The sequence below is a fragment of the Leopardus geoffroyi genome, chromosome C1 (genome assembly GCF_018350155.1).
Source record: "Leopardus geoffroyi isolate Oge1 chromosome C1, O.geoffroyi_Oge1_pat1.0, whole genome shotgun sequence".
In the NCBI taxonomy this organism is placed as follows: Eukaryota; Metazoa; Chordata; class Mammalia; order Carnivora; family Felidae; genus Leopardus; species Leopardus geoffroyi.
Genome location: NC_059328.1, coordinates 14329206 through 14341327, shown reverse-complemented (window position 1 = coordinate 14341327; position 12122 = coordinate 14329206). Strand labels below are relative to the sequence as shown.

General features: G+C 61.9%; 1 protein-coding gene across 3 annotated transcripts; it reads right to left on the bottom strand.

Annotated features, from left to right (window-relative positions):
* Positions 1 to 244: 244 nt before the first annotated feature.
* On the bottom strand, positions 245 to 11866 carry NBL1 (NBL1, DAN family BMP antagonist). Of its 3 annotated transcripts, none has more exons than XM_045475885.1 (4): positions 11661 to 11866; positions 3314 to 3502; positions 3074 to 3185; positions 245 to 1712 (listed from the first exon to the last, which is right to left on the bottom strand). In XM_045475885.1, the coding sequence occupies exons 2-4, from the start codon at positions 3481 to 3483 to the stop codon at positions 1464 to 1466; spliced, it is 531 nt and encodes a 176-aa protein (XP_045331841.1). In that variant the 5' UTR covers positions 3484 to 3502; positions 11661 to 11866; the 3' UTR covers positions 245 to 1463. The 3 variants fall into 3 exon arrangements, with proteins under 3 accessions (XP_045331841.1, XP_045331842.1, XP_045331840.1); XM_045475886.1 differs by lacking the exon at positions 11661 to 11866 and adding an exon at positions 11258 to 11371; XM_045475884.1 differs by lacking the exon at positions 11661 to 11866 and adding an exon at positions 10568 to 10694.
* Between the last annotated feature and the right edge of the window lie 256 nt (positions 11867 to 12122).

Below are 12122 nucleotides of genomic sequence, written 5' to 3'. Positions count from 1 at the left end.
ACATATACAAGGCCAGAAGTGGGCGCCCAAGGAAAGAGGTGGGAGCCAGGAAAGCAGGAGCCACAGCGCACAACACCGCAGGAAAGTGAGAGGGTCACTAGGCCCCAGGGAGGGTGTGCTGGGGGAGGGGGGGGGGCTCACTGTGCAGCCCGACCGCCTCCCCCTAGGCCTCAGCAAGGGCCCCTTGGGGGTACCCTGGGTCAGCAGAGCCCCCACCCCCACCCCTAGTAAGGAAGAGAACACAAGCATTGAACGAATTTATTCATGAGAAAACTCAGGGTCCGTCAGGGAAACAATCTGCTGGTTACAAGCTCCAGAAGCTCTTGTCGGAACAGCCGTGAGGGCCGGGGGCACCCCCAGGCAGGGGGCTGGGGGAGCTACCAGCCGCCCTGGGGTCAGAGGAGCAGACACAGGCGGGAAGCGGTCCCGAGGGGCACTCCTCACTGCCCGCCTGCCCTGTCCCCGGGACCCCACTCCCCCTCTGGGTTAAAGTGCAGCTGGGAGGGAGGTGATGGGTGGAGAGCTGCTGGAGAGCTATGGGGACACTGGCCACCAAGGACCCACCCCCTCCTCTCCCTAGTTTCTTGAGGCTCAGCCAGAGTCCACCCCACCCAGATCCCTCTTTGGAGCCTCCCCACCGTCAGATATTTAGAAAGCGCTCCCCAGGAGGGGAAAGGCTGGCTCCACCAGCTCTCTGAGGGACCCCAGAACTGGGGCGGGGGGGGGGGGGGGTGGAGTGGGAGAGGGAGAGGGAGGGACACTCTGGTGATGGTCTGGGAGCCCTCCCCTCTCCCTGGCCCAGGAAGGCTCCTTCCTTGCCTCCCTCCACCCCCTGGAAAGCCAAGGAAGCCAGAGAGGCCCAGAGAGCCTGGCTCCCAGCTCCAGGGCCATGAGTCAGCAGGGTCCTGCCCAGACCTGACTCCCAAGCATGCCATCGAGGGAGGGCCACTTCGGTGCCACCTGGGAGCAGCTGCCCTGGGCACGGGAGGCCTTTGGGGGAGCCTGTGGGGCTCCAGCTTCTCCTGTGGTCCCCCCAGCCTGGACCCAGCCCCTCCCTCAAGGCTGCTCCTGGCAAGGCGCCCCCCCACCCCCGCCGGGCTCAGGGCCCCACTAGGGGCTGTGAGGACGGCGCACCCATCTCAGCAGCGTGGCCAACCTCCTCCCCCTCCCAAAGGCACATCACTAGGAGGCAGAAAGGAAGAGAACCCCCCCCCCCGCCCTCCAAAAAAGAACCCTGAAGATCCACTGCTCCCTCCCCTCACTCGTGAATATATTAAATTGTGCAGCTTGGCCCCCGACCCCTCCCCTCGGATCTCCACGGCAACCAGAGAGCATTCCAAGTCCAAGTCTGAATCCAAGTCCGTCCAGTGACAAAGGGGGGCTTCAGCCTTTCTCCCCACCTTCCCCCCAAGGGTGACACCCAACATTCCGCAGGGGACGAGAGGGGAGGAAGAGTTGGGGCCTCAGTCCTCAGCCCCCTCTTCCTCCGCGTGGGGGGCCCCGGGCGGGTCCTCGGGCTCAGGGGTCTGCCCTCCAGGGTGGGGGTGGGGACGGGTGCCCGGCTGGGAGCCCGGCGCGTCCTCGCCCTGCACGTAGACACTCAGCCCGTGACTAGGCTCCTTGCCACATGCCTGGCAGCTACAGTGCAGGATCTTCTCCACCAGCTTGTCCACCCTGGGCACCTCCTCGTGGCCGGGGCACTCCAAGGTCACCTGGGGAGGGCAGGAGAGAAGAGAAGACATGTTTCCAAAGGCCCGGGGCTGGCAGGGAGGCCCCGAGGGCAACATTCCTCACGGGACCAGCAATCCCAGAGACCCCAGAATCCCTGAGCCCACCCGAGATACCCCGGTTAGCTCTGTGGGCCCCTCCACTGGGGGTGGGGCTGAGCCCCTGCAGGTTCCACCCAACCTGTCTCCTCACACCCAGTCCTGCCGCCTCCCTACCATTCCCTCACAGAGGCCTGAGGGGAAAACCCAACATGGCCTGCCCCTGCCTAAAATTCCCCTCAGTGCTCCCCAGGGCACTTAAAGAAAAGTTCAGACTCCTTGCTAAGGCCCCGCAGGACCCTCAGGCTGCCTCCAGCTGACCTCTCTGCCCCTGACCTTGAGCCCCACCCCACCGCCAACTCTGAGCTGCCTGATCTGAGACTTTGCACATGCTGTTCCCTCTGCCTGAAAGGTGCTTGCCTAACCCACCCCTACCACCCGCACCAAACTGGCCCAGTTAACTTGTGCGCAACCTCTGGATCTGTGCTCAGACATCGCTTCTTCAAGGAGCCCAATCCCAAACCCCCAGCCCAGCCTAGGTCAGCCCTACTGAGCCCTCCAGGGTTTTGCTCTTCTCCTAAGGTCACACTTTTCCAACGGCCTTTCCTTTTCCCTTCCTTCCTTCCTTCCACAGAGCACCTACTCCCTGCCAGCTCTGGGGACACAAGGACAGGCATGATTCCTCAAAGAATTCAGGGTCTAGTGGGGGAAACAGATTTGTCAAAATCACCCAAATGCAGATGGAAAACTGTGACAGGAGTCAAAGCAGAGGCACACGGCGGTCAAGGCGGTGGGATAGGGCCCCGAGAAAACGCTGCTGAGCCACAAGCGGAAGAATAAACAGACGTTCACTGGGTGAGGAGGAGAAGCAAACAGGGAAAGAGCACGTGCAAAGGCCCTGTGGTGGCAGCAAGAAGAGTAGGCATGAGAGACTGAAAGAAAGTACACTGATGTCAAGTGTCGAGCTAGTAAAGGAGATGAGAGAGGCCAAAGCTCAACAGACTGGTGAGCCAGGCCACGCCAGGCACTGCGGGTCACGACAAGGAGTTCGGTCTCATCTTAAGACAATGGGAAACCACTAAAAGGACTTCGGAATGTGACTGACATCAGAATGGAGCTTCAAGAGATCCCTTGTCCTGTACACGCTGGTGTCAGACTCATAAGCCATCACGTGGCAAGGACCACACGTGTATCCCCAGCACAAGCCCTGGACCCGGCACACAGCGGGGCCTTACTCACAAGCACTGGGGCCAAGGCCCGGAAAGTCTCTGCGGGGAGGCTGGGCAGGGGCGGGCAGCCATACTCACAATCTCCCACATGGACTGGGCCGGCATACAGGAGTCACAATGAACCAGGGACTCCGTAGACTGTGGGAAGGTGTTGGGAACACTGTAGCTGAAGCACTGTCCTAGGCATGCCCTGTGGGAGGAGACGGCCACGGCGCCCGTGACACCAGGGCAGAGGCAGGGACGGGCGGCCAGCCCTGTCTCCGCCTCCCTCCGGGCCTCTGGACGCATCCACTCCCCTCCCACCCCCGGGGTTCCCACCTGTTCTGGATGGACTTGGCCTCACAGCCGCTGTGGCCCACGATCTGGGTGATGTTCTTGGCCTCACACCAGGCACTCTTGTCCGGGAACAGTGCCAGCTTGTTGATGGGTGGTGGGGCGGCCAGCAGCATCGCGGGGAGGAAAGCCCCAACCAGGACCTGAAGCATCATGCCCGTGGCCTCTAGAGCCCTGGAACGGAGTGCAGACAGTAGGTGAGGCCAGCAGGGCCCAGCGGGCCATGGGCAGAGCGGACGGTGGTGTTACAAGCATGGGCTCTGACCCCTGGCTGCCTGGGCGCACATCCGAGCTCTACCACTTACCAGCGAAGCACGACCTCAGACAAGTTATTTCTCCTTTCTGAACCTCGACAATGGGGCTGCTGATAGATGTGCATGGGGCGGGGGTCACAAAGACGAGCTGCAAAGCCCTCGGCAGTGAGGCTGGCAGGTAACACACATTCCACGTGCGTTACTTTTACAACTTACTGTGCAGCTCTGAGCAAGTCACCTTTTGTGTCTGTGCCTCAGTTTCTTCATCTAAGAAACGGGGATGGTGAGACCGGATGGCAAAGGACGAGTGCCCAACGTGACGCAGAGTCTCCAAGCGCGTGGTGAGTGTTGAGCAAGCGTTAGCTCCCTCCTTGCTGTGATGCTGTGGGCCCTCCGGGAAACACAAAAGACTGCCTGCACAGCGCCTGCCCTCCAGGGGCTGGCCACCCAGCACGTCTCCTGGGCATGCCGCCCTGGGGGTCGGCCACCAGGAAAACCTTCGTCCGTGACCGTGAAGTCTGGGGCCGCCCCGGCTGGCTGGGCGTCGGGTCAAAGAGCTAACCTTGGACCAGACCATTTATTCTTTGGCTGCCCCACCAGAGCCTCAAGCCCTGAGACCAATGTGTATTCGTCTCCCAGCTCCATCCCAACCTCCGAGGCAGGCCAAGCCAAGCGCTGGACCCTCTCTGTAAACTGGAGAGAGAAGGAAGGAGACAGTAATACCAGAATTTGCCAGAAGATGGCGCTGCAGGGCAGCGTGTGTCTGAAGGATTCCACTCAGAGGGGGCTCTCCCAGTGTTTGCTCCCCAACTTCATCTTCTGTAGACTTCGCCCTCTCCCCCACCTCCAAACGAGGCCGAGGGAGGATTCAGAGCGGCTAGGAAACGAGGTCAGTGCCTGCAAGGGGGTTTCTGGGGACAGGACACGAGAAAGGGCACTGGACAGGGAGCCAGGAGTGCTCGTGCCTGTGCGACCCTGGACACCCAGGCCTCAGCGTCCCCGTCCAAAAAAATGAGTGAAATGCCCTGGACCACTGGTTTCTAAACCTGGTGGAGCATGAGAATCCCCTGGGGGCTTGTGGGGTGAGGTTCTAGATGGGAGTGAGCCTCTAGGAAGCTCCCAAGGTGCTTCTGGTATGGAGCCGGGCTTGAGAACTGGTCCAGCTCGGTCGGTCCCGGATTCCGTGTCTTCGGAAACCCCCCAAGAGGGGCCTGGGGGTGGCTGACTCGGGATCAGGGGCCAGGTGCTGTCCCCCAGGCCCCAGAGGGGAACATCGCATTCAGAACGACCCTACCCTCAGCCCACCTCCTGCAGAAAGTGGCAGGTCCTTGGTGAAAAGCCCAGGAAGGGGGAGGGAGTGTCCCGGAAGTGCCCCGAGGAGGGAAAACCTAGGTGGGCTGGCTCCGATGGGCTTGCGCGGAGAGCCTGGGCCAGCCTGCAGGGCTGTTCTGTCTGTTGTCTTCACCCAGAAAGTTCTGCTCGGCCCCTTCTCCCTGCCGGAGGTCTCCAGGAGAAGAGACAAGCCCCATGTCACTGGACCCCAATGCCTGGGTGACCCCTGCTCCAGCCAGTGGGGAAAGGGGAAGGGTGTTCTGCCCCGTCCCAAATGTGTTTGTGTCATGACCCCGGCTCTCACCCACGCATTTCCGGTCTCACTCATAAGATGGGCAGCGAAGCCCATGTTTTCAGTACAACCACATCCCAACAAAACAGAATGGGCTTGTTCCTAACTGGCAACCGAACTAATTTTTCAACAAGCTGCACATCCAGGAGGCTTCCTGACCCCACCAGGTCCTCTCCCGTGTCCAGGGAATTGGCCTCTGAGTCCGGGTCTGACCACAGCCCCCCAGGAGGGGGCCCTGGAGGCCCACTTGAGGCCAGAGCTCCCTAGGCCTCCCCAGGCTGGACCAGCCCCTCAGAGACCTCAGAGAGGTCTGGGGACTTTGTCCTATACCTGACCCTATGGAGAGTCCTCAAGAAGATCGGGTCCAGGCCAGGAGGGGACTGGGGCCGGGAGTGGTGTTCACTGGGAGTTGAGACTGGGGTTGACTGGAAGCAGCCTAGAGCCCAGCTGGGTCTGCTTTGCAGTTCAGTTTGGTAAGGGGGTTGTGGGGGCTGGAATGGAGGCCATGGGGCTGGAACCAGGCTACAGGGGGACAGAGCTGTGATTGGGAGTGGGGTTAATAAAGCAACGTTTATTGGGAGACAGGGCAAGGGTGAGTTTTTGTTGGGAGTCAGGGGCCTGGAGCATGGGGACTGGTTATTAGGGTCAAGTTATAGCAGAAAGTGAGTCTCCGTCCCCAGTACATAGCCCAGAACTAATCCAGCTGTGCCCACAGCGTGAGGGGAAGGAGTGGGGCGGTGGGGGGGTGGGGGGGGTTGTCGTGCCATAAGCCAACCTGCGAGGCCCAACCGGGACCTCAGAGGGGGCTGGAGCCACACTCTGCTTACCCAGGCCAGCAGCCCTGATCTCCAGCCAACTGCCCAGCTCACAGCACAAGCACGGGGCCCCTGGAGTCTCCTAGTTCAAGTCTGGCCCTCCCACCAGGGCCTGTGTGACTTCCAGAAATAAAGCTCATCTCTCTGCATGCTTGTGCCGGCCTCAACCCTAAGATGGGGAGCAGGGCCCTGTTGGGGAGAACGACTGGGCGGGTGCAATCAGCTGGCACCCAGCTCGGGCCAGCCCTCTTCCCCTGGGAGATCGAGGGAAAGGCGGGCCAGGCAGCAGAGGGTGGGGCACTGGAGCAGGGGGGTGGGGCAGGGAGGACCCCAGGCTAGCCTCTCCCACAGACACTTGTCATCAGGACGCACCCACCCTCGGCCCACTCTCACACCCAACCCCCAGGAACCCCTGCTGCCCCCCACACACACTGGGTCGGGCTCTTTGCTAGTGAGTTTGTTGTTGTTATTGTTGCTTTATGCTTTTTTGTTGTTTTTTCAAGCAGCAAATTAGCTGATTTTTTTTACACAGTAGGGGGACCTTCCTTCTTCAGACGAGAGCCTCACCCACAGATTCTCATCTCTTCCTCCCTCCCTGAAGGTCACACCACAAGTCAGGGGACTCCTAGAACGCCAGGGTGGGAAGAGGGATTCCCCCACCCACCCACCCACCCACCAAGGAATCGTCCCAAGGCCCCCCAGCAAGTCAGGCCAAGCAATGCTTTTCCACGGAGGCATGCAGTTCCCAGCAGGTCAACACTCAGTTCACTAAGCACCTTCTAGGCGGGTGGAGACAGAGGCGAGGAGGGCAAGGGCAGGGGAGCTGGGGGCCCAGACCCTACGCCCACTCAGAACTCAGAGCCTAAAGAGGGAAGTCGAGGGAGGTGGGCTTGGAGGAAGCAGTTATTCGGACGGGCAGTCAGAGATGGCTGGGTCGGAGGGAAGGAGAGATTTGTGATTCTGAATTTAATTCAGGATGACAGTTAGATACCAATGATGGGGAGAGGAGGGAGCTGCTGGCTGAGGGCACCGCACAAGCAAAGGCAAGAAGGGGGGGCTTTATCCCTAACGGCCCAGCACATCCCCTGCCCATCTCACGGTAGCAAGGGCTGGTGCTGTGGTCCACGTACTGTTCGAGGCACTTTTACCCGTAGTCATTTACATGTCCTTATGACAACTCCACAAGATAGTTACTACTATTTCCCCCATTCTAGAGATGAAGAAACTGAGGCACAGGGAGGTTAAGAGATTTAAGCTTACAAAATTTGGATTTACGAACACCAAGATTTGAACATGGACAGAAGCAAGGTAACCACCAGCTACCTTTGCAGATAGAAAGGCTCCCAGAGGACAAAGCCAGGAACAGAGGAAGAGAAGGCATCCAGGGAATCCAGGGAATGGTCTGGAGCTGGCAAGAGGCCTGGGGCTTCCTGCCCTTGCCCCAGCAGGCTGTGTCTCTTATCCTTATTCACACCCCCTCGGAGCAGAGTTCAAGTCCCACTCCTTCACGAGACACCCCCCCCCCAACGCCGCCTATGAGACACCCCCGCTGACGAGCATGCAGCCATGGCCGACCCCTGACTCCTTGGATACAACTCTTCCTCAGCGTCATGGAGAAGCTTCAATGGAGGCACCTCACCCCACTGCCACCCAAATCCAAACCCCCCAGATCCTCAGAGGACCTGCAAACACCAGACACATCTGAGGCTGCCAACAAGACAGAAAGGAAGCTCCCGGGGGGAAGGGAGGGGACAATGGCTGACCCATTCCAGTACCATGGAAACTGAGGCACAGAGCAAGGAGGTGAGCACCCAGATCTCTCACAGTGAGGCACAAGGCAGTGGACGAACAGAGGGGAGCCGCTGAGTGGTTTTCTGGGGATCCTTGGTTCAGAAGGTCCCTGGGGAAGGGCAGGGGGTGGGGCAGTAAGAATAGGCTTCGTGGGAGGGTCTTCGGGGTCCTCTCTCTCCACACCTACCAGAACCCAGCATCTTCCCGGGGATGTCTGCCAAAACCCAGAGGCCCCGGGGCCACAGCCCTGGAAATTCTGACCGCACAGGTCCGGGCTGTGGCCTGGGCATCTACGAGTGCTCCCACAGGACTCTGAGGCCCATCCAGGTTAGGAGCCACGCCCCCCCCCAAACTCCCCAGGAAAGGATCCCCCATAACAGCACTGCTGACGGCAGTCACCATCCTGCTGTCTGGATTCTAGGGCCTGGAATCAAGTCCTCAAGTCACTGGAGGGGCCTGGCTTTCAAGGAATTCCTCCAGCCCACCCACACCCACACCCACATCCCCTGGGAAACCCTATAGAGAGCAAAGAGTCTGTTCTGTATCAGAAGTGAAAACTTGGCTGCCCGTTTCCTCTTCTGAGTCAGTCTGAACATTCAGGCCAGGCACACGAGGATTTTCAGGGTAGAATGGTCCACTCACCACTGGCCACACACACCCAGGCCCCTGGTGTCACCGTTCCCAGCAAGCAAGCAGCCTGGTGTGGAAGCAGGTGAGGGCGGGGCTGGCAAATCCTTGGTTAGCAAAGTAAGCCTCTCGCCAACTTCAACTCCTGCTTCCGTAACCTCCTCCGGGAACCCTTCCCACTCTGGGCCCCAACTGACCCGGATGGAGGCTTGAACTGTGGTGCTCAGCATTCGGGAGACGCCGCGATTCCCGTGGCAAGCACGTGGGGTTTGTCGCGTGTTGTTTTCAAACTGATCGGACAGGGTGACCCAAGTCCCTCCCTCTCCTTCTTTTCCTGTCCACACACACAGAGAGAAAGATCTGGGTCCTCCACAACATATTCTCCACAACCGACTGCCACAGACCCAGGTTCAGATCCTGGCTCTGCCGTTTTAACCTTTCTGTGCCTCGATGTCCTCATCTGTAAAGCAGGGACAACGATAACACCTGCCTCACAGGCCAGCTGGGAGTACCGAATTGAGCAGTGCGTGGAAAGGTCTGGAGAGCGTGGCCACCACGGGATAAATCCTGAGGTCACCATTAGTGCTAGCCTGGGGTCCCTGAACTCTGCCCACACCCTCCTGCCTCCCACACGATGCCCCTCGCCCTCCCCTCTCCCCCACCCCCTCCCGCCAGATCCTGGGCGGGTCCTGAAAATACCGAAATCCGGGGTTGCAGCCGCCCGGGTGAAAGTGGACTTAGGGGAAACTCAACCATTCGAGATGATGGCTCAGAAAGGGTTTTATAAACTGTGGAGCTCTACCCAGCACACTGACTAGCCAGGGTGGGAGCTGAGAGGAAGAGGCCCCTCAGACCTTCACCCCGGGGGCCACTGACAGAAGGAACAGGGTCTTGGAGAGATCAGCCCCCTAAAACCCCCTCCTGGGGAAAGCAGGCTGGGCATGGCTGCCAGGCTGTCCTCACTGCTGGTGCAGAGGGTGTGGCCTTTGTGGCCACAGCCCTAGGCTTGGGACTCGGTGAGGGTGGGGCAGTCCCTGCAGGTCTTGGAAGGAACGCCGGGACTTCCAGGACTTCCGTGAAAGGTGCGGCTGGCAAGGTCGCTCTGGGAGGCCCGCCAAGCTGCGTCAGACCCCAGCCTCGCTCAGCTCTGCAGGCTCCCCTGCGCCCGCTCTGGGGTCCAAGGACAAGTTCAGGCCCAAGCTCATCTGTTGACTCACTGTGTGCCTGGGCGCGGAGAGTCTAGTAATTACAGACGGAGCCACTGACCATCTGCTTTGCCTCCGTAAGCCTCACACCTGCACCCTCCACAACAGGGAGCATGGCCTGGGGAAGTCCATTTTAGCAGATTCCCTCAAGGACAGTCCGGCTCCGGCGTGTTGCTGAAGGCCACTGTGACTCCATGACCCATCTCACCGCAGGGTGGCTTCCTTCCTTCCCTCGGCCGTCAGCGCTGGCAAGGTCACGAACTGACTGTCCAGGGGGTGGACACACAGGGCCAAGCCCATGCCCCAAAGGCCTGCCCCTCCATCACGCCAGGCAGCTCCACCTTCCAGGCTACAAACCCCCACCCCACCCCAACCTCCCCACCCAGGCCACGGCCCTCCCACCTGCAGACTCTCCTGCCCACAGACCAAAAACTGTCTCCAAAACAAATCTATGCTAATGAGCTGCTGCAGGGCTGGCCGCACATCTGCTCAGCAGAAGTCCTACTGCAGACCTCACCAGCACCCCTGCCCATTCTGCAGCCACCGACCCTAGGGGCTGGGGGTGGGGAGAAAGAGCCAGACTCGGTCTAAAACCTCACGTCAAAAGAATGAGGATATATCCGTGGCTAATGCAGACCACCTACTTCCCCCCTCCACCCCTCCAACAGGGCAGGCCCAGGAGAAAGAGGTCCAGCTCGCAGGGCTGGGGGGGAGAGGGGCAAGGGTCGCCAAGGAAATGCTCCTCTCGTCTTTTCTTTGGCCCCAACTACAGGCAAACCACACCCAAGCAGTCCCAGCATCTGGGGGAGTTTCTGGAGGCTGATGGTTTCCACAGTAACAAAGGGTGAGGGGCTCCTTGTTGACAAATTGCTTCCCCACCCCCCTCCCCCACCAGCGCCCAGCCTTTGGCCTCCAGCCCTGACCTCTGTTTTCCTGGGGTTCCCGTAGTTACAGGCTGGTGTCCTCCAGCTGGGCGAGGGCCTCAGAAAGCCTGAAAATGTGCCCTTCTCCTCTGATGCCTGCCAAGCCCCTGGCCACGCCAAGGCAGGCAGCCGCCCCCTTTACTGCGGCTTGTAAAAGATCAGAATCGCCCCGCCCAGGGAGCGGGGCGGGCAGGTGGCCGGCGGCACGGCCCCGTTGTCCAGGCCGCCTCGCGGGGGTGGAATTCTTAAGAAAACTGAGCCCCCGGAAAGGCTGGCTCCCCCTGCCCCAGACTCAATTCCAGGGGGATGACCCAGGCCAGGCCCCGGGGGCAGGCGGAAGGTAGGGGGAGGGTTTCGCTTCTTTACCGGGTCTAGGAAACTATTCATGAACCCCAATGGGGTGGGGGGGGGGGGGGCGGTTCGTGCCGCCCATACTGGGGGACTGTCGGAGTTTGAGGGTGGGGGATCAGGGAGACGCAGAGACATGGAGAGACTCGCCCAGAGGAGCAGCACGGAGAGACAGAGAGAACAGAAAGGCGGAGAGGCACGAACCCAGGGAGAGCCAACACGAAGGCAGAAGGCGAGAAGAAACAGAAAGAAAGGGACGGAAACAGAGAGACGAGAGACACAGGCAGTCGGATGGGGAGACAGAAAGACAAGGAGAGGGACAAAAAGGAGGCAGAAACGTACCGGAGCGGAGCGGCTCGCGGCGCGGCGAGGCCCGGGCAGAGCCGGGGAGACGCGCGAGCCCCGCGGCCGAACCCCGGCCGCTGCCCCGGCGCCCGCGCGGCCCGACCCGCCCTCGACCCGCCCGGCGTGCGCTCGCCACGCACCTCCCTCCCTTTCTCTCGCGGCCGCCGAAACTCCCAGCAAGGACTGGAACCCCCCACCCCCACCCCCCACCCCCCCGGCGAGTCCGGGGACGGGCTCGGGGCGCAGCGGTGCCCCCAGCCGCCCCGCGCCCACGGCCCCGGCCCCGGCGTCCGGAGGCGCCTCCGCACCGTGCCCCGGCGGGCCCGGGGGCGCGGCGCTGCCCCTGCGGCCGAAGCCTCTGGAAGCCGGGCGCCCGCGTGCCGGCCCGGGCGGGACTTACCGCGCGCGCGGCGGCAGCAGCAGCGGCGGGCGGGGAGCGCGGCGCGCCCGCCGGTTCCTGCGGAGCTGCGTGCGGGCGGCGGGGGCGGCAGGCCCGGCGCCCCCGGGAGGCTCGGGAGGCGGCCGGCAGGGCTGGCGGCGGCCCCGCGAGGCTCGGCTGGGCTGCGCTGCGCGCCGTCTGCGGCCCCGGGCGGGCGCGCGGTGCGGGGGAGCGGCGAGCCGAGCGGCTCCGACGTCAGGGGTGTCTCCGCTCCAAATAGGGAGCGAGGGCGGGGGCAGCGGAGGGAGGGACGCGAAAAAGAAAGAGCGGGCGGGCGCGCACGGCCGCTCCCTCCGGGCTCGCGGGAGGGGGCGCCTCGGCCGCCCGGCCCGGCCCCTGTCCCCGCCTGCGAGCCGCGGCCGTCCTTCGCGGAGACCCGACGGCGCGGCGGAGCTTCGGGCCGCCCCGGCCGGCGCCCCGGGG